General features: G+C 39.6%; 1 protein-coding gene across 3 annotated transcripts in view; it reads left to right on the forward strand.

The window, feature by feature from the left end:
- Positions 1–21,665, forward strand: part of rasgrp3 (RAS guanyl releasing protein 3 (calcium and DAG-regulated)) — a 49,726-nt gene that overhangs the window by 5,048 nt on the left and 23,013 nt on the right. For 2 of the 3 annotated variants that reach the window (XM_062401761.1, XM_062401760.1), the window contains exons 2-3: positions 18,972–19,109; positions 19,761–19,863. In XM_062401761.1, the coding sequence (XP_062257745.1) occupies positions 19,040–19,109; positions 19,761–19,863 (173 nt within the window). In that variant the 5' untranslated portion in view covers positions 18,972–19,039. The remainder of the gene's footprint in view (positions 1–18,971; positions 19,110–19,760; positions 19,864–21,665) is intronic. The other variant, XM_062401762.1, reaches the window with a different exon arrangement.

Below are 21,665 nucleotides of genomic sequence, written 5' to 3' on the forward strand. Positions count from 1 at the left end.
TTATTTGCCTCTTACAATACACAAGCTGTGCTGATGTTAGCGTTGAGCTTACGAGCATTTGACTGTGTTTGTGTGAAACTGAAATAACTCACTAAGATAGACGCACAAAAATGTGTGTGTGTGTGTGTGTGTGTGTGTGTGTGTGTGTGTGTGTGTGTGTGTGTGTGTGTGTGTGTGTGTGTGTGTGTGTGTGTGTGTGTGTGTGTGTGTGTGTGTGTGTGTGTGTGTGTGTGTGTGTGTGTGTGTGCACGTCACATGGCAGGACTGTCAGGGCCGCTGCCGCTCCAGGCTGCTGTGTTTACCAACAAGAGGAGGAGGTCATAGTGTAGTATCCATCATGGGAGTCTCTCTGCTTCCCAGCCAATAGCAGCCTGCAGCCTGCAGCATGCGGCAGCAGTAACAGTTATCTCATTGAAAGGACTGATCTTTAACTTGGATGGTTGCTGACACGCTGCTGTATTGGCGGTAAGATCTGACTGTTTGTGTAGTTTGGGTTGACATTTATATTTGCGAATTTCTGTGACAGTATTTAAGATGTTATTTGCAGGAGAGAGAAACAATATTACAGATCACGCTTAGTGTGTGCGTGTGTGCGCGTGTGTATGTGTGTTTGTATGCCTGATAAGAAGCACATGTAAACAACACTACATTACAGTTGTGTCTGAGGATTTTGTAATTGTTTTTTGAAAAGAAAGTTAAACAGACTTCAATGTGAGCCCACACTTTTAATAACAATCTACTGAACCTGTGTTCTGTTCTATGTCTTTGTATTATTGTAAATATACTTTATGTTTGAATGTGTGTGTGCTTGTCTTTTAATAGTTATGAGGGATAATTTTTGTTGAATACCATCATGAGGACTTTATGACTTTGTGAGCACATTTAGGCTGGACCACACAAATTGAAAAGTTGGTTTGAAGGTTGAGACTTGGTTTGAAGTGTGTGTGGGTTTGTGTGGGTGTGTGTGTGTTTGTGTGTGTGTATGTACCTACAAGCAGTGTATGTCACTGGACTGTGCAAAAGATTACAATGACGCATCCACAAACCAGAGGTAGAGACAAAGAGACCCATTGTGGAAGCAGAAAAGCACAAGTCATGCTAAAGGGCACAGCTGACTGTAACATGCACAGCCGAGCTGTGAAATCAAAGGGAAGTAAACATAGCAATGTCTTAGTATGTGTATCCTTGTGCCACTGACATATAATGTATTAATGTTTGACACATGGAGCAGCATGACGTCCACACACAAAATGAAAGAGAATTCACACACCAGTTTCATAATTGTCCATTGGTTGCTTGTGACGCATGTCTGCACCAGACTGTGAGTAGCATTTAATGCAATGGCTTGACTTGATTTCTCCGAGTGCATTTGGTAAACACTTGATTTGTGTAGTGAACTACATTGAAATCCAATTCACTCCAGAAGCCTTTTATGTGATAGCCAGGACTAGTTTGAAACCAGGCACTGTTCAGTCTCCAATTATAGTACTGTTGTGAAGTACTGTGACTGGGGGTGGGGGGGCTTTCTGTGACGAGATCTGTGTGGGTTTGCACTTGGGGCTCTAATTTCCTCCTACACACAAAATACATCCCCGGTTGAGAGACTGTAAACAAGCCTAAGGTGTGAATCGGAAAGTGAATACTGTGTGTTAAGTTCGTCTTTTGAGCGACTGGCGACCTGGTTAGGATCTGTCTAACAGAGACAAGAGGCTGGCTGAAATTTGGTTAAGTAATGTTTAACTCTCTAGGAACAAACATTGAGAGCAGGCAGCACATGGCTTCTAGCATCACAGCCACTTACAAAGAGAAAATGTCTCTTCAGAAGAGCAGCTCAACTTTCCTTCTTTAGAATGGACAAGGTTATGTTATTCTCTCCACGTCTTTATGATGCTCAAAGGTTTGCTCACTATATATATCGTGGCATTATCCTAAATGTGACTTTAAGTGCAGATGGTATCTAATGAGGAGGAAATAGAAAGGATTTTTTTATAATTTTTGTGAGGAACATACTAAATGGCATAAGTACAGGGCAGATACCGTGAGCAACATCTTTTGTGTCATCAGCTTAAAATACTCTGTTTCAAAATTATCAAAGCATAGTCAATCAATCAATCAATCAAATTTTATTTGTATAGCCCATATTCACAAATTACAATTCGTCTCATAGGGCTTTAACAGGGTGTGACATCCTCTGTCCTTAACCCTCAGCAAGAGTAAGGAAAAACTACAAAAAACCCTTTTAACAGGGTAAAAATATGTAGAAACCTCAGAGAGAGCCACATGTGAGGGATCCCTCTCCCAGGACGGACAGAAGTGCAATAGATGTCACGTGCAGGAAAACATCATCAATAATCAAAGTCTCTAGCAGCATTTGATGAGAGTAGACATCCCGAAGGACAACCCCAACATGACATGCCAAGCAGTCCCGCTGCAATCACAGTCCATGCTCAGCAACCATCTAGACCACGATCCACCATCCAGACCAGACGCCACTCCAGTCCACAGTCATCGTCCACCGCCGCCCACCAGGAGGACCCATAACAAGCCACCACCGTGGTCCTGGTCCACCACCTGTGCCCAATGCCAACGCGACACAGGGTCCGCCACCAGCACCACAATCAGCCCACATGACTCAGAATCCGCTACACTGGATCCAACACCGCGACCCCCGATGCGCGAACCACAAACCGCAATCCAAGGTGCGGCCACAGAGGCCCTGGATCTGCGGGTGATAAAGCAAAGGGATTCCGGGGAAGGGGGATAGGGATGGAGAAGAGGAAGGAGAAGCTGGAAAGAGAAGCTCCGTGTGTCATGTGTCATAAAATAGAACAAGTAACGTTCTGGCGCACTAATTAGCTCTAACTATAAGCTTTATCAAAAAGGAAGGTTTTGAGCCTACTTTTAAACGAAAAGATGGTGACTGCCTCCCGAACTGAAAGTGGTAGATTATTCCACAGCCGAGGGGCTTGATGGCTAAAAGCTCTGGCTCCTACTCTACTTTTAGAGAATTTAGGGACGACAAGTAGGCTTGAATTCTGGGAGCGGAGTGCTCTAGTGGGTTTATAAGGTACTAACAGCTCTTTAAGGTAAAAAGGCGCTATATTATTAAGGGCCTTGAAGGTGAGGAGGAGAATTTTAAATTCTATTCTAGATTTAACTGGAAGCCAGTGTAGCGATGCTAATATTGGAGAAATGTGCTCTCTTTTCTTTGTTCTCGTCAGGACACGTGCTGCGGCATTTTGGACAAGCTGTAGAGTCTTTAACGACTTACTGCTGGAGCCTGATAATAATGAATTACAATAGTCCAGTCTCGATGTAACAAAGGCGTGGACTAGTTTTTTTGCATCTTTTTGTGAAAGGACATGTCTAATTTTTGAAATATTAAGCAAGTGGAAAAAAGCGGTCCTAGAAATTAGTTTTAAGTGACTATTAAAGGATAAATCAGGATCGAAGATCACTCCCAAGTTCCTGACTGTTTCATTGGAAGCAAGGGCAATGTCGTCTAGCGCAGCTATATCATTAGATAATGCATCTCTAAGGTGTTTGAGGCCAAGTATTATAACCTCTGTTTTGTCTGAGTTTAATAAGAGAAAATTGCGGGTCATCCAGGTTTTTATGTCCTTGAGACATGTTCGAAGTTTAGTTTATTGATAACTTTGTTCAGGTTTTATTGACAAATATAACTGGGTGTCATCCGCATAGCAGTGGAAATTTACCGAGTGTGTCCTGATAATGTTTCCTAGTGGAAGCATATATAATGAGAATAAAATTGGGCCGAGCACAGAGCCCTGTGGAACACCATGGTTAACTTTGGTGCGCACAGATGACTCATCATTAATTTGCACAAATTGGGAGCGATCAGAAAAATACGATTTAAACCAGTTAAGGGCGGTTCCATTAATGTTAATTAACTGTTTGAGTCTTTGTAATAAAATTTGATGGTCAATTGTGTCGAATGCTGCACTGAGATCTAACAGAACGAGGACAGACACAAGTCCCTGATCTGAGGCTATTAAAAGGTCATTAGTGACTTTTGCCAAGGCTGTCTCTGTACTGTGATTGGCTCTAAACCCCGATTGAAAGTCTTCATATAAATTATTTTCCTGGAGAAACTCACACAGCTGATTGGCAACAACTTTTTCTAAGATTTTAGAAATGAAGGGGAGATTAGATATTGGCCTGTAATTGGCTAAAACCTCTGAGTCTAGGGTGGGTTTTTTGAGTAGGGGTTTGATGACAGCTATTTTAAAAGACTGTGGTACATAACCTGATAATAATGACAGATTGATAATGTTAAGTAACGAACTATCAATTAGGGGCAGAATTTCTTTAAGTAATTTGGTAGGAATGGGATATAAGATACAGGTTGTTGGTTTAGAACCTGAGATTAATTTGGTAAACTGATCACGGGTGATCAGAGAGAAGCTGTCTAAGTAATGGGTAGGATTCTCAGCCGTTTCTGAGATCTCTGTTGTTGGGAGGGTATTAGTGCCAATTGAGGGCAGGAGATGGTTGATTTTATTTCTAATAGTTTGAATTTTATCATTAAAAAAGGTCATAAAGATATTGCTATTTAGGGATCGAGGAATACTGGGTTCGGTGGAGGTGTGACTCTCTGTCAGCCTGGCTACAGTGCTGAAGAGAAACCTGGGGTTGTTTTTATTCTCTTCTATTAGTTTTGAATAGTAGGCGGCTCCTGCTTTGTGGAGAGCCATTTTATATTCTTTAACACTATTCTTCCAGTCTATTAGATTTTCAACATTGTTGCTGGAGCGCCACTTCCTTTCTAGTTTTCTTGATAATTGTTTTAACTCATTTGTCTGGGAATTATACCATGGAGCTAATTTACTATGTTTGACATTTTTCTTTTTTAGAGGCGCTATTGAGTCTAATGTTAATCGTAATGAGCTATCGACGAGGTGGTCGATCTCAATGGAGCTCAGGGTTTTAAAGAATTTGTTGTTTATATCTACTGCTAATACGGGTTTAAATGTAATTGGGATTATTTCCTTAAATTTAGCTACAGCACTATCAGGTAGACATCTAGAAAATTAATTTTTTATTAGTGGCATATATTCAGTTATTGAAAAATCAAAGGTTATTAAATTATGGTCTGATAGAACTGGATTGCGCGGAAGTACTGTTCAATTTTCAATTCCGACACCGTACGATAATACAAGGTCAAGTGTGTGGTTACCACAATGAGTAGGTTTGTGCACACACTGACTGAAACCAATAGCGTCTAGTATTGAAATAAATGCTACGCTAAGGCAATCTTTATTATTATCAACATGAATATTAAAGTCACCAACAATAATAATTTTATCGGTCTTTAGGACTAAGTTTGATAAAAACTCAGGGAATTCCTTTAAAAATTCAGTATAAGCCCTGGGAGCACGGTAAACTACGGCAAATATGATTGGCTGTTGGTGGTTCCTGGATTGGCGTGGAAGACTAAGAACATGACATTCAAATGACTTGTAGCTGAGTTTAGGTTTAGGATTAATTGATAGATTGGAGTTAAAAATAGCAGCAACTCCACCTCGTCGCCCAATTCCTCTAGGAACCTGTGAATTGATATGACTGGGGGGAGTAGATTCATTTAGACTGACACATTCATCAGGATGCAGCCACGTCTCAGTGAGGGACAATAAATCTATGTTGTAATCAGAGACTATTTCATTCACTAAAAGAGCCTTTTTTTCCAGTGATCTAATGTTTAAAAGACCACATTTAAAAGTCTGGGTTTCCTGTATTGTTTCCGAGGTTGTTTTAATTTGTATAAAATTTTTGTGTGGAGTTCTCGCTCTGTTATTGTTTAATTTCAATAATTTAATCGGACAGTGAACAGACACAATCTCTATGGGGTTTTGTGACTGATCCAGAGGGAGCGCAGAGAAGTGTTTAGCACTGCAGCTCTGCTTCCTGGTCCCAACTATGGGTTGTCATGTTATAGACTTAGTAATATTCCTAGATAAGAGAGCTGCTCCATCCCAAGTGGGATAGTCATGGCTAAAAAGAAATGGACCAGAGGGGTTTACTCAAATTGGATCCGCTTTGGAAGTGTTTCTATGATTATACAATTCCCTTTCACTCTGCAAAACTCACAGAACAAATCAATTATTTATGAAGATTTAATGATAAATCAATTTAGCAAATATCTTTAGGACATAAGTGTCAACAAACGTAAACCAGTTATTAGGGTTGGTGTTTGCATTGGTGGAGACAGTGTTGGGTTACTGGAAAATAAAAAGGCTGAAATGATGTGTATTGTCACTTGTGTAAAAGGTAGAGTGCAAAGCATAAAGGTGACTAGAACTGCTTGTTACAAATACAAATGTCTTTATTTATTTAGGTTTTAAGTCACAAAAATAAGTATTTGACAATTTTTCAATTGTTTTCTCGAACATTGACATGAGGATGTTTCACCTTGTCTGTTGGTTGCTAGGGTGGATCTGCGAATAGACCTGTGAATGCTTTGGCACGGATGGGTTTGACAAGTTTTACAATTTTTCAGCAACCTTTCCTATTGTTCCATGTGTAAGGCACAGACAACTTCTAGCCCCCTGGGACCCTAAGATAAGCAGGAGTAACTAATGGATGGAAGGGCAATCAATCCTTCAGCATGTGCTTGGAGAAATGATCCAAATCACACAACAAATGAGGCAAAGCCTGGAGGGTAATTCAGGGGCCCAACTTGAATCCTCTGTTCCACTATCTTGTAGGACTTAAACCATCATTGCTCTGCCCACTTTTTTTCCATATGGTTGTTCAAACCAATCGTTTTGCTACATCTGCTGCTGCCAATCACTCAATGACATTTTATTTGTATAGCCCATATTAACACATCACAGGTTTTCTAATAGGGCCTAACAAGGTGCGACGTCCTCGGCCCTTAACCCTCACAAAGAGTGAGTATTAACAGGGGAAAGAACCATCGATTCCCAAACCCCACCACCTCATTGTTTACCTGGACCCTGAGTAAGCATCATCGCTCCACACGCATAATTAAACTCCATGTTTCCTTGTGGGGAACAATGAGATCAGAAACTGGATGCCAAACTTCACTGCTGTGCAGATTCTAATTTTACGTAAGCTTGTAGGCCATGTGTGCTGGCTGCCTAAACTCTTCTGAGGTCAAGTAAATTACATTACATTGAAACAATGACACATGTCAGAAAAGGCTGCAAATCCTGGAAAAGCATTTAGCAAGGCCAGTCATAAAGACAACTTTTATTATCTGGTGTTTTTATGTAAGTCTCTTGAGTGTCTTGAACTGTCTATAAATGAACAGTACATATAATATATTTTAACAGGAAGGACATAAAAGCAAGCCTGGATGCCAGACGAACTTAGCCCCGCCCACCACATTTGAGGTCGGGAAGCTCGGTCTGGCATTGCTCCGTTCGGGAGAAATTATGCCCGAACACAAGCTGTTCGGACCAATCAAATGGTCAGGGCGGGCTTTATACGATGATGGACAGATGATCAACAGTAACGTAATCAACCACGTCACCAAAGAGCGCTTGGGTTGAATTCGTTTTACCAACCCAATTATTAAATCGCCCCCTCTGCCTATCCACTACAGCCACACAAGCAGTGATAAAGATAAAAAGAGAGAGAGAGGGGGGCTAGGTATTTTCCACATAGGCTTGAGTGGAGAAGACGTTACTTACCCTCGACACCCGACATTTAACGGAGCAAACAGCGGTGAAGTTCTTCAACACGGATGACATTAAATGAATAATTGAAGTGGAGAAGTACAGTGAGTTGTATGATCCTCGGAACATGTTGTATAAAGACAACACAAAAAAAGACAAATGTTGGGACGCTGTTGCTTAATGTATGAGCAACAAGTAAGTTTATGCTTGAATACTACTAGATCAACGGGTGATATATTATTAGCGTTGCCCGGCGGTTCAGTGTCGCTTCTCCGTCCGGTGTGAACCCGGCGTTATCGTTGTGGATGAAGTTCATCTAACTTACAAATGGTAAGAGAAAGACTGTCTGACTTAGTAAATAACTCACAATGTCGTGATATGAATCAAATGTTGTAAACATAGTATCATAGGCGTTGATGTAAGTTCGCTTGAGTAATGTTGACAACAACTATTCTCTGCTTAACACACGTCACGTACTACGTTGCTCTGATTGGTTGTAGGTCTATCCAATTGAGCGAAGAGCCGTTTTTATCCCTGGTTCGGTTGAAACACGCCCCATAATCACAGCCCAATGGAGCGGTATCAGACTCACATTCTGACTACAATTATGAGTAATACAACGTCAGGCTACATAAAAGCAGTCACTTATATTAAATCAAATGAGTGTGCCAGACTTTGGGGAATGTGAGTAATTCCCTGCAGGGATTGTACGACTGCAATGATTTTATATCTCTCTGAATGTCAGCTGGGATGTCCTCAGCTGATCTGCCTGAATGTTCTCAGAGCTGTTCAAGGCTTCAATTAATCAGTAATATATGTTTCTTAGAATTTTGTAACTCGGTCTGAGTTCCCATATGAACACTACAGCAGGTTTTTCTTCAGCCTTTATCTTAAAAACATATCTTTGTGTTTTTTACCCTTCACTGCAGACCAGTAACAACCTTTGTACTAAAACACTACTACTACTAAAGCACTACTGTTTGAGTAGCTGACGTTAGGCTTCTTAATTCGAACTTTAAATAAGCTACATATTTTAACTCTATTTTGCACAGAATGAGGGGTACAAATTTTGTCCCCCCTCTTTTCACGCCCTGCAAGATTGAGAGGAATTGTTGGAGGAACAGAAATCGTTTTGCAGTATTCATATGGGGATTCACTGATTTAAGACCGACGTCAAAAATTGTGAATCCTTCAATACATTCCAATTTAGTTGTTGAGCATCTATCTATCCATTATATAAACTGTTTACTACTGTGGTTGTCTTAAAGCATGTGTAGCTTCTGCTGTCGCTGCGATTGTGGCTGTAGACATGGCTTTGCATTGGTTGTTTTGACTGCAAGACATTGTTTTTGATGAGTGTAACAGTAACTTGGTCTTGTGTGTGTGCAGTGAATTAACACATACTCATTCTGGTTGCATGTTGTATTAAAGCTCTTGTATTTCTAAACTTCTGTGTATTGGTGATACATGTGTCATACCTGACAGATGCTGCACCAAGGGTTAAAATGTATTAATTTTTTGTCTTTCTGGTGTATGTGAAAAATAATAGTAGAGATCCAAAGTCTTCGACTCTGAGCTTCTCTTGCTAATTCTTTTAAATGGCATTAATACATTTTCTTCTTATTCATTTTGTAAAGGACACTCCAGTCTCTTGGGTTAGACCATCCTAAAAATCATAGATTATCCTGTCCTATGAATGAACTGTTTGAGGGCTGGATTACGAGTCTTTTTTTCCCCACGTTGATTTTGATTTTACTGAGCATCTGAAAATAGTGAAAATAACAATCACACAAGACAGCTGTGTCTGAGGGGGTAGAGCGAGTCATCCTCTAACCAGGGTTAGCTGTTTGATCCCAGTCTTCCACATTCCACAAACGTCCTTGGGCAAGAAGCTGAACTGCAAATTGCCCTTGAAGGCATCGCCTTTTCATAGAAAAAACTCTCCCCATAGATGCACTGTACGAATGTATGTGTGTAAAACTCTGCTGTAAAGGGCTTTTATTTGGTCATGAAGAAGATAAATGTCTTGCATCAGAATGTAGTAATGACTACGGAATACTCATGGGTCACAATGTCAAAATACTTAGGGGCATTACAGCTACTGTGATCCATAGCATGTACCTATTATTTGTGCTTGATTATCAAAATGATGAATGGCTTTACATACAAATATCTCTTCGTGGTCTAACATTACACTACTTGTAAATGCATTTGATATAAAAACTAGAAGTTTAAACTACCAATTTAGTAGCACAAATATGGTACTAACTTATAGCACTTTGTAGAAATGGTAACTTCTTGATTCTTGTTGTCCTGGGTTTGTACCCTCATGGTTGAATGCGCTTAATCTAAGTCGCTTAGAAAAAAAGAGTCAGCTAAATGAAAAATGTAAATGTAAATGTAGGAGCCTTTTTAGATTGTTGAATTGCTGTTGATTTGATGAAGAATCAACGAATCTGAATTATTTCCCCAGTTTCAATAAATACAGAAAGAGATCATTCAAAAGTGTGTGATTGTGTAACAGAAACTGGTTCATTTGCTGGGAGGGTCAACAAGTTGCCCTGGAAAGTACGTCAGTACCAGTTCTTTCTGCCTTCTATTTTGGTTTGCAAGCTGTACGCTGATATGAGATGTGTTTGGCTGAAGCTGAGGAAATGGTGGATCTTCAGCGAGACAAAGGTTCTTATTTTAAATGAGTTTTTTATAGATTTTACAACTTTTAAATTGGAGGTGCAGTGGATAGCCTCAGAATCATACACTTTCCTGTAGATGTAACCAATGAGTTGAGCAGATTAGGTCCCTGTGTGCCTGTCGCTAACTAAGTATAAATTATCCCAGAGCAGGGAGGTAAAAAATGCCAGAAATTTTTGAATAATTGACACAGAATCACTGCAGGATGCGTCATTTTGTATCATCAACAATTAAAACCATTTTACAGGAAAAGAAAAGACAGAGATTTGATAAATAGATGAATAAAGATTAAATATAAATAGACACAAGATTTGTGTCATGGGTCCTTCAACCTGTAGCTTAGTTCATTTGGGAAAACAAAAAACAGAACATTGTTCCATATAAGTTCTGGTAACTCACTGATTGGACAGTTTTGGTGATGTCATCCTGCACATCATTTAGACCCGCATTGGTAAATGGAATTCTGGTAACTGACAGCAGGTCAGTTTAATGCTTTTGTCATGTATATCTATGATTGCTGGAGTCACAAAGACATTACAAATCAATAACTGATCTTAAGCAGTATTATAAAAATTAGACTGCAGGTCAAATGCATGGCACTACTATGCCACCACTATGTCATTATACCACATTTTCAAATCATAAACCAAATCACGTACATTTGTGTCTAATTATCTGCAACAGTTTTGAGCTAGGCTCTCTCTGAGAGCACAAATGCCAGTTACCCAATTATAGTCAGTAATCATAGTGGCCTTTATCCAACAATATAGCATTGATGCTTATGGTGCATATAGTAATTTTCCATCAGTAGCATAATCTACAAACTCTCATGTGTTTCCTGATGCAGTGTGTCCGCGGTTCATGTGTCACTGTGCTCCAATTCCTTATCAATAAGAACTTTGTGGTGATGTTAGTGTTGAAATCACCAGACACACTAAGAATTACCACATCTAAGATTACTCCTGTTCAAGATGTTATCCATTTAAACATTTCTTTTATACAGTGCCCTCATTCTTTCAGCGTGTACACACAGACACACAGACACAATGATTGTTAATGTTATTTCAAGTATTACAGAATGAGCTAGATACTGGCCTGTGACGTCTTTTTAGCCTCTGATTAGAAACTGAGCCCTTATAGGTCCAAGGTCCCAGCTCGCACAATACACTGCTTGTCTTCATCCAGCTGCCTGGATGATGTGGTTGGCTGCTACAATACAGATATTCCAAACGGCCCAGCATGTTAAAAAAACCACAATACGTGTGGGATCGATATGACTTTTGTTGACACCTGACTAGATTAAATCCTGTTCTGGTGAAGATTCATTGTCAACTAAATTTGCGTTTTCAACTGATTATGTAAGACATGTGTTTGGGAAGAGAAACCGCTGATTATTAGGAGCATAGAGGTTTCGGTCATTGTCTTGATTAGTAATTACTTAGGATTAATTCACAAGATTATCTATATAAAGAGTATTTTTGTTGAAATCCTGCATCTGCTTTAAAACTTGTTTAAGATGTTAGTACTAACCCTAACCCTAACCCTAGAATAATTAGCTATAACTTTATCTTTATCATTCAGTTTATATAAAAGAGACAAATACAAATATATCATAAAAATATGGGTTAATATACTTTAGTTTACAGTATGGAAAAGTTGCATATCAACACATATAAATCAATAACCTTTTATTTGTATAGCCCATATTATGCCCTTATAATAATAATGATTAATAATAATACTAATGTATTTATAGAGCACTATTTTAACCAAATAAGAGTTCTTCACAAGGTAAATTATTCAAAAGTAGAACAAAGTCATAAAATCTAAGTTTAAAATGGCAATTATCGGAGATAACATGTCAAGTTTCAGCTTTTTGTCTGGACTCTGTTTGAATGAATGAGCAGAGACAAGAAAGATTTAACAGGGTTCAATGACGATGGTATACAAGTCTGGGTACCAGATCTGAGGAGATTATCTTTGAACTCCAGAGTCTAAAGAAAAAAGAAATTCTAAAATATATAAACATGTAACATATGCATACACAAATAACAGCAGAACAGGGACAAAGGGGCAGAAAAATGGACAGTGAAAATGATTTTTCACCACAGTTTGTGTCGGTATGACATTATCTATTTTTCTTTAAACTAAAATGCATCCCAAGAGTTTTTAGACCTGAACATGACTGATGGCTTTTCTAAAAGTCTCTCTTTTAGGGGTTTGGAAAAACTGGATTAATATGGAAGCCAGGAGTAAACATAGCAAAAAAAATAATCTCTCAACAAGAGGTCTAAAATACCACTTACCCAGCACCCACAACACAATCCTTTCATCCCTTCATTCCCTTTATCTCACATGATTCAAAAAATTCAAATGAATGGCCCTGATAACGCGGTTAAATACCTATGGCTAAACTATTCCAGGCGTAAGTAGTGTCATGGGAATTTCTCAATAGTCAAGCACAAGTCATTACAATGTCTTTCTGGAAGTTTATTCTACATCTGCAGATGGGCATCAATGTACAAGACCATGGAATAGATTTCATACAATGAGCAATGACATACAAGAAAAAGCAACACTTTATACACCTCCAAGCCCCTCCTATTGAGGAAACAAATGTTATACATCAACAGTGTTGTGCATGAACGAACGCAAAAGAACGCGCTCATTGAACACGTTCACTTTTATGAGAATGATGAACTGAACGAAACTCAATGCTAAATAATGAATTTGAACGGTGAACACGTTCATATTGTAGCGTCCTCGCGTACAGACAACAGGAAACCTCTCTTGATGTTTAACTTTATTAAAGTCCAGCGAACACGACACACTTGTTGTTCGTAACTCAGACACTCCTATCATCCACCACTGTATTCTTCACTCCCCTTCCTCATTCACCCTTGATACGCCAACTCATCAGCCAATGAGAGCCTTGCATCCCACAAAACCCTACAGCCATTGGCCTAGAACTGTCATGTGCCCCACCCCTACCTGTTCACTGACCCTCGGGACATTTCAATACTTTCATCCTCAGGAGAGACGCTGTCTAAATCGAATGCTTTCACCATGTCGTTGCTCAGTGCCCGTAAAATGTCCGCGATTTAGCCTAACCGAAACCAACGAACTCGACTTCGCACTACGTTACCCATCACTCATGGCACACATATGCAGAACAAACAAGCAACGTATTCCAAGTGTTTTCTTCTCAGTGCCAGTGTCTCGGCTCCGAACCACGGCTCCGATCAGAGATCTGTTGAGCCGTATAGTAAATGAATCTCGAAATCTTCTCTCAAAAAATATTCCCCCACCCACTGGGCTATTCTCTAACAATAGGTTTCATCCAGTATCTAAAAGCCAAAACTATAAAAGTAACTTTTAAGTAAGACTGTCAAATGTATGTAGTAAGTGTTTATCAAAAGCAGCACAAAATGGCACCAACACACACACGATATTTTGTCCATCGTCTTATGGTGCTTAGTTCATTGGGGATACAATCAGCTGAAGTGGCCTAGTTGGTGAAGCGTTTGGTCTCTAAAGAGAGTGACCTGGGTTCGAATCCCACTCCTTCCCATTTTCAAGCTGGCAATATGTTCAACTCTTAATATTGGCAGGACTTCTCCAATTAATTGCAAAATATATAACACTATGTTAATTTAAATTAATTAAATATAAAAACAGGGAAAAAATTTAATAAAAAAAAAAAAAAAATTACTGCGCAATGGGCTTCTGCGCAGAATGTGCGCAGTAGGCTTCTGCCATCCTGCACAGGAGCCTACTGCGCAGATCCTGCGCAGGATCTGCGCAATGGGCTTCTGCGCAGAATGTGCGCAGTGGCCTTTTGCGCAGAATGTGCGCAATGGGCTACTGCACAGAATGTGCGCAGTGGGCTTCTGCGCAGGATGTGTTTTTTTTTTCCCCCCATTTCATTTAATTTAAAAAATATATATTTCATTTCATAAAACATTTTATATTTAATTTTATATTTACATTTTTTATTTTACATTTCATCATCATTATTTCTCCGCGCTGGTTCAGGGGTAAATGATACTGGTCTTCACAGGTGACTGACCTACGCAAGCCTGTAGCCACCACCCCCCCACAGGAGATAATGTGCCTGTGTGTGTGGCCGCGGCGTTTCCTGGTTCTTCCTGGTGCGAACAGCCAAAGTATTTAACATGGGTGAGGAAAGGAGGCGGACCGCTTTTCGCAGCGCTTCTAGATCCGGTGCGTCCCCGGGTTAGAGGATGATGGTGTGACGTTAATGTATTGTTTTACATTGCATGTGTCACGTCATGATAAATCAGTCTCCTATGTCGCCTGTACCAGGAGCCGGTCACCAGTCACTGGTTATCTTGGCTCGCTGTCTGGCAGGTAACCAGCCGTCCGGACCGCTCCGTGAATAAGGAGGAGGAGATGTTTCTTTACTTGGAATGCGGCCACTTCATTTCTCGGATCTACAGCAGGAGCAACACTCGCATCCCCTCTAGGTGGTCCGTCACTTATCGTTATACTCACACTTTTAGATTATTTTCGCACAATGCCCAGGTGCACTACGTCACAGACTACAAACTTTCCTTAAAGGGGCAGGCCATACCTGCAACACAACAGCTCTCGGTCTTATATACAGATAGCAAGAGAAAGCAGAGACGCAGACTCAGCAACTACATCCGAGATCCGATGCACCTTGTTATTATCTGAGGGATTTTTACACACTGTCTGATAAAAATTCCGACAGTAAAGGCAAGGGGTAGTGATGGATAAGGTTTTCTTTAACAAGTCTTTCATTCTCAGTTTCCACCTTAAAACTATGAAATGAACTGAACTATGAACTAGTTCAGAATTTAAATGGTGAACTATGAACGTGAATTATTCATGTTTACTTGTATGAACTGAACTTTGAACTAGTTCATGAGAGGTGTGAACTTGCACAACACTGTACATCAACCTCTTTGACAGATATCCTGTGCCCTGCTGTATCTCAGACCCCTGGAGTGTAACATCTGTCTTAATGTCTACAACCACAACAAATCCCCTGTGCTGTAAAGTCTCTGTTAGGTGAATTTGAGGGTGAGAAAGTAACACAACATCATATGGTGGATCAACACCCTGATTTCTGAGGGAGAAATTTGTCTGTCTAAAGATCAAAGTTGTTCCTCATATTAATCATTGCCCTAATAGTAAAATTTCTATCACAGTAGAAAGCTCCAGCTTGAATGAGCTTCAACTTCAACTTGAGGCTTAAGCCTTTCCACTACCACAATTCTGCTTGGTTTAATCAAGGCCATTCTAGCCAGGGTTTAATAAGCATTGTGTCTGGCATGTGCATGCAGCCCAGTATAAACAATTGTAGAAAAGAGCATACAATATCCCTGAAAGACACAAAAACATGTGTGGTTTGTTTTTCTGCAGCAGTGCAACAGATGATCATTGACCTCTATGAAGAATTCACTCATAGTCACATAGAAAGGAAATATCTTTATCAACTAGGCTAGGGAGACGTCATGTAAGAAAATATCTGACATATTGAATGTGAAAGTTTTCAACAACAGATTAGGATTATAATGCTACATGTGGAAAGAAATTCTGAGGAGGAAGTGGTTACTATTATAACATGTCATTTAGCTGATACTTTTATCCAAAGCGAATTAGAATAAGTGCATTCAACCATGAGGGTGCAAACCCAGAGCAGTATGGTATGAGGCGGACGATGTATTCTTTCTATTGTCCTGATGTCATTGGGGAGCTCATAGAGGCAGAGATTCGGGCTGCTACCTGTGTTTCAGACTGGGGAAAAAAGAGCTGTGGTAGGAAAATCCATGTGAGTGAATGACAGAGCTGAGAGAGTTGGTTTACAGAGAGAAGAGGAGGGGACCCAGGACGGAACCTTGAGGGACCCCAGTAGTGAGGGGACAAGGTTCAGACACAGATCCTCTCCAAGTTACCCAGTAAATGCATTCATTGAGGTACGATGAGAGCAGAGAGAGAGCAGAGCCTGAGACATCCAGGTCCTGGGTGTTTATCCTGGAAGATCATTTTATTACAAACTAAACAGTTTCAAATGTGATCGTAATATCTCTCCACAGCCTACATCGTTCAAATATGTATGTTTTAATAAATAATTTGTCAAATCACGAGATACAGTTAGACTCTGGATATTAAGCTAGATAATTTCGGATATGTTTGAAATGATGGTGAAGGCAACTGACATTACTACAACACATGTAATTTTACTTAGTAAGGTGATGAGGTATGTGTAAACCTCTCTGACCAGCTGACCTAATAAACCTAAATGTAATTTTCCCCCCCCCAAATACACTGTTCTTTTTTTAGGAAGACAGACAAGTATGACTTTACCTGCAGCTACAGTGAGAACTGTTGGGTTTTCTCTACAAACTTAAGGTCTTGACCTTATTATGTTGTGAAATGGCTATAAAAGGCATCTTCTCCTCCGTATCAAAGACCAAAAAAGCCACTTTGATGCAAAACCCCCTTGGTCATCAACCCTTTTCTGAAAAACTAAAACTAAACAAGAAGCAATGAATGGAGAAGAGAATATATGTGTGCATCTTCTTGACCAGGTTTTAGCTTTGAAAGTTCCTCATAACAGATTCACATTTTTAAACACATAACCCAACTTTTCCAATTATAATAGCCACATTTCATAGCAAACTTCTGAGCAGGGAAACTTATTTATCATGAGGGAAATGGGGTTCATTTTAAAAGCCTTTCCACATCTCTCAAAATGTGAAGAAACACTATATCATGGAGGAAGATATGATTTTTCTTCGTTAAATAATCAGCCATAAAGTTTCATCAAAAGATTGATGATTTTGCAGTAACAAAATTACTGTGATTAATCCATGTAATTTTACCATTACACTCTTTGATATTACTCCTCTAATATAATGTGGCAATGATAGTCCATGTGACAGGCCTCATCATGGGTCGTCTTTGTGGAGCTTAACATGAATCTGGATAAATATGTAGTGACAAATGTCCATGCAGACAACCAGTGTAATAGCAGAAACATGAGTGTGTGTACTGTTCATGTTTGTTTAAGACTACATCTAACCCTTACTCATAAAAATCATACGATTGTCCTATAAATTAAGAAGAAGTTTCAATTAGATCTTTGTGTTAAGAAACACTTCCTTGATCTCCCATTCACCTTTGTCTTCATAATGAACACTGTGTAGTTTACTATGTAGTGAGGGGTCATGAAGCAAGCGCTGCATTGGCAAAACTCAAAATACTATTTTGGCCAAGTCTTTGATTGCTGTTGAGTCAGGAGAGACTTTTAAGCATTTAGACTCTAAACTAGACTCAACACCATATTAACTCAGAACAGGGCTGGAGTGATGCTGGGGAAAAGGCAGGACTGAAAGTAAGAGTCTTACAAGTGGCGCCACACTTAAATTCCACACACTGTATTATTCACAGAGAATCTTTTGCAAGCAAAACACTTGAACCAGAGCTTAAACATATTCTTGACATTGCGATAAAAATGGTCAACTACATAAAAACACGCCCACTCAATATCGGACTTGCTCTTGCGGGGAAATGTGCTGAGCCACCTGTATGAGCTGCAGGATGAGGTGGGCATATGATGGAGCATGGATCCCAGCTCGCTGACCACCTCACTGACCCTGACTGTTTAACAATGGCTGGCAGACTTGTGCGAAAAGACTTCCTCAGCCCTGACATACTTAAAGAATAAATACAGAGCGCAGTTAAAGTTGGGGAATGATCTCAGAGTAACCGTCTCCAAAATAAAGCCGAGAATGGACTTGCTCTGCCCAATGCATATTGCCCACATATCTCATTAGTGAGTTTAAAAAATGAAAGTAATGTTTAGGCTAAAATAAATAACCTAATGTTTTTGCACATGGCAGCAGTAAGGTGTCTGCTGCTCGTTATGCATACAAACGTGCACAGACATCACCTGCGCACTTTTTTATACTTACTTATATGCTCACCCAGCCCTGCTGTTTTTCTACATGGAGTTTCCCTGTATTCTGGTTATATTCTATTTCTTAAATTGCTATAAAACAATATCATGGCTGTAAGGCTGTTGTTCTTTTGTGTTGTATTAATGCCCGTGTTTGCATAAGCCTAATAGTGCATGTGCGTGGCTGTGTGCAATATTATATAACACATCCAGGGTCGGGGGGGTCGCCAGTCTCTTGCACCGTTATTTTGTGGGTGGCGGGCTGAAAAGTTTGGGAACCCCTGCTCGTGTTGCAGTGTTTCCTATTAATTACCTACATTGTGGCAATCTGCCATCTGCCACAATGTAGGTATGTTTCATTTGTCCCGACACACTTTGATATTGTTTACATTTTGTTTATAATAACTTATAAGATCTCTAACTTATAGTGTAATGTATAACCCATTGAAAGGGTATTAGGCGAGTGTACAACATTTTTTAGTGCCTCCATTGTTTCTATTTAAAATGGACATATAAAGATTCCAAACAGATTGTTACTGCTACTCATTGGCTAAAATCCGCTACATAATAAGAAGAAATGCTTCATTGCTTCTTCAGATAATTTGTTACCCTCTTGTTTCATAAAATGTTCTCTTACTCTGACTGATGATTGTCTCTCTCCTGCTCCAAAGACAATCCTGACTAGTACAGAACCGTGGCGAAGAAGTGCTGACCTCTGTCCTACTTTCAGCTTGGTGCTATGGGATCATCCACATTGGGAAAGGCAGCATCTCTTAATGCTCTTTTAAATGAATGCATTCAAACATTTGGTGAGTACCACATCAATAAATCAATCAATAATATGCATTGATGACAACTAATGTGATGAGGAGGGAAGGGGGGAAAGAGAAGATCCATGTTTCATCTATTATCCCCCATCAAGGCCTAGAGCTACATTACTAACAGCTGGTCCAAGACAGATCAGAGCAAGCCCGAACTATAAGCTTTATCAACAAGAAAAGTTTACTACTCTAACCCTAAACATATAGAGGGTGTCTGCCACCTAAACTGAAACTGGGAGATGACTCCGCAGGAGAGGAGCTTGATAGCTGAAAGCTCTGGGTCGTACTCTACTTTTAGAATTTAGGGACGACAAGTAATCCTGAATTCCGGAAGCGCAGTGCTCTAGTGGGGTGAGATGGTACTATGAGCTCTTTAAGTTATCATAGTGTCATATCATTGAAGAGTTTGTTGGAGAAGAGGAGAATTATTTCATTTTACAGGGGATTTCTATGGCACAAAACTAAAAGATTAAACACACGAAAGGAGGGAAAGGTATTAATTGGTGAAAAGAAAAAGAAATATCACAGATCTTATCCTATAAGATTAAGTCGGAAAATAATACAATGACTTCCCTCATGGTCATTAACATAGTGACTGTCACAGTTAAAATCCTGTGACATTTTGTGCTCTCTTCACAGATGACAATGGGGAGCTGCAGGAGAACCTGCTTCCTCGAACCCTACTGCTGATGCATCGATGGTATGTGACATCGTCAGAGCTGGCAGGGAAACTACTGATGATATATCCCATCTGGTAAAATACTGCACTTTTTTATGCAACCCCATTCCTTTTACAATATGTTATAATATTGCAAGCTAATTTACCTAGTGTAGAATGCTGCTTTACAGGAAATCCAATCTAAATATGTTATTTTGATAGTGGAAGTGGGATGATTAGTAATGCTCTTCATGTTTTACTTCGCCTCAGTCGCTCAGCTCTCTTCTTGGTGCTTGTGTTACTACTATTGTAATGTAAAAAATGAGCAATATTGATCCTGTCCAGGGCGGATCTCCTTGGCTCGGCTCACTATGTGGTCTGTTGAGCTGTCAGATGTCATGGTAGCTTCCTGTGCCTCTACCTTCCTGAAGTCTCCAATTTAGAACTGTATTTCACAGCAGGAATAACAGAATCATTGGTGAATCATTAAATGAAGCCTTCAAAAGTTTACTAAAATAGATAGAGAGAACCTTGAATCCACACGTAATTCTTCTTGTGTAAATGGGAAGCCAGAGAGACCATCGGAGTGATCTGCTATGCAGTACAGTACAAAGGACAAGTAACTGGTGTTTTGTTGCAGGAATAAAAGCTAAACGTATGACTCTTGTTTGTGAAAACTGAGGTCAGGATAAAAAATTACAGATTCTTCATTTCTAATGTAGTTTGAGAAAATAATAACAGCTTTGTAATTTTGGCTTTTTATTTCAGCACATCGCAATTATTTTGCATGAATTTGAAGATAAGAGCTAAGGCTCAATGTTTTCAATGCAAAACGAAGTGAAATGAACAGTTTGCAGCAGTTGTCAGATTTGACTCATTTCCATAAAACATAAACCCTGAACGACAGGAGATTGTTCAGGATTCCTTGGAGTACATGAAGAACTGAAGGTGTAAGACAATCAGAAAACCTCCAGGAGAGAATACAAAAAACGTGATGTCAGGATCCTGAAATGGTTTGCAAAGATACAATCAGGAGTCTGATGGCTCTATCTCATAACCAAAGCAGCTCTTGTCATTTTTTGTCGATTATATATATATATATTACACTCAAAATACACCCAATGACAGACTCAATACTTGCCTCTCCAACAATGCACTTCGAAAAAAGTCTGTGCCATTAGACTAGTGGATCAAGACACATACATCTAGACTTGTGCCAAATTGAATACAATTTAACAATCTGTATTCAATATGATGGTTGCATATCCATAAATATTCATATATTATTACTGTATTCATTGCTATTCATTTGTCAATGTTGATCGTTTTCTGTACTGTTCTAGTAAAATAGTTTTGATATGTCATGCAACTAAATCACATTTTAAGTTGACAAATGTAGTTCAATCAGGAGAGACTTGATTTCCAATTAACAGATTTTATTCATTCTCTTTTTTACACGCACAGAAATGCGAATGTTAAACAGTCTTTGGCATTTTAGACCCCTGTGAGATGTCATCAGGATTTAGAAGGGGGTGTAGCAGAGCATCGAACAGGAATACCCCCCGGGGTCTAGACACTGGTGGTGGTTTATCGTCTAATGTAAGTTTGGAAGGCAAATCTAATGCTCGTAGTCCTATTGAACTCGCTAGTGTGGCATCCTCTGCCCTCAACCCTCACAAGGGTAAGGAAAAACTACAAAAACCTTGACAGGAAAAAAGTAGAAACCTCAGGAAGAGACGCATGCAAGGGATCCCTCTTCCAGGATGGACAGAAGTGCAATGAATGCCACTAGTAATCGTATCTTGATAGGCAGTTTTGAAAATTCTTTGTCCGCGATTAGCTGCCACCATGATTGGGCGCTGCTATGATCCTTGATCCATTGGCGT

Source organism: Platichthys flesus, chromosome 12 (genome assembly GCF_949316205.1).
Source record: "Platichthys flesus chromosome 12, fPlaFle2.1, whole genome shotgun sequence".
NCBI lineage: Eukaryota > Metazoa > Chordata > Actinopteri > Pleuronectiformes > Pleuronectidae > Platichthys > Platichthys flesus.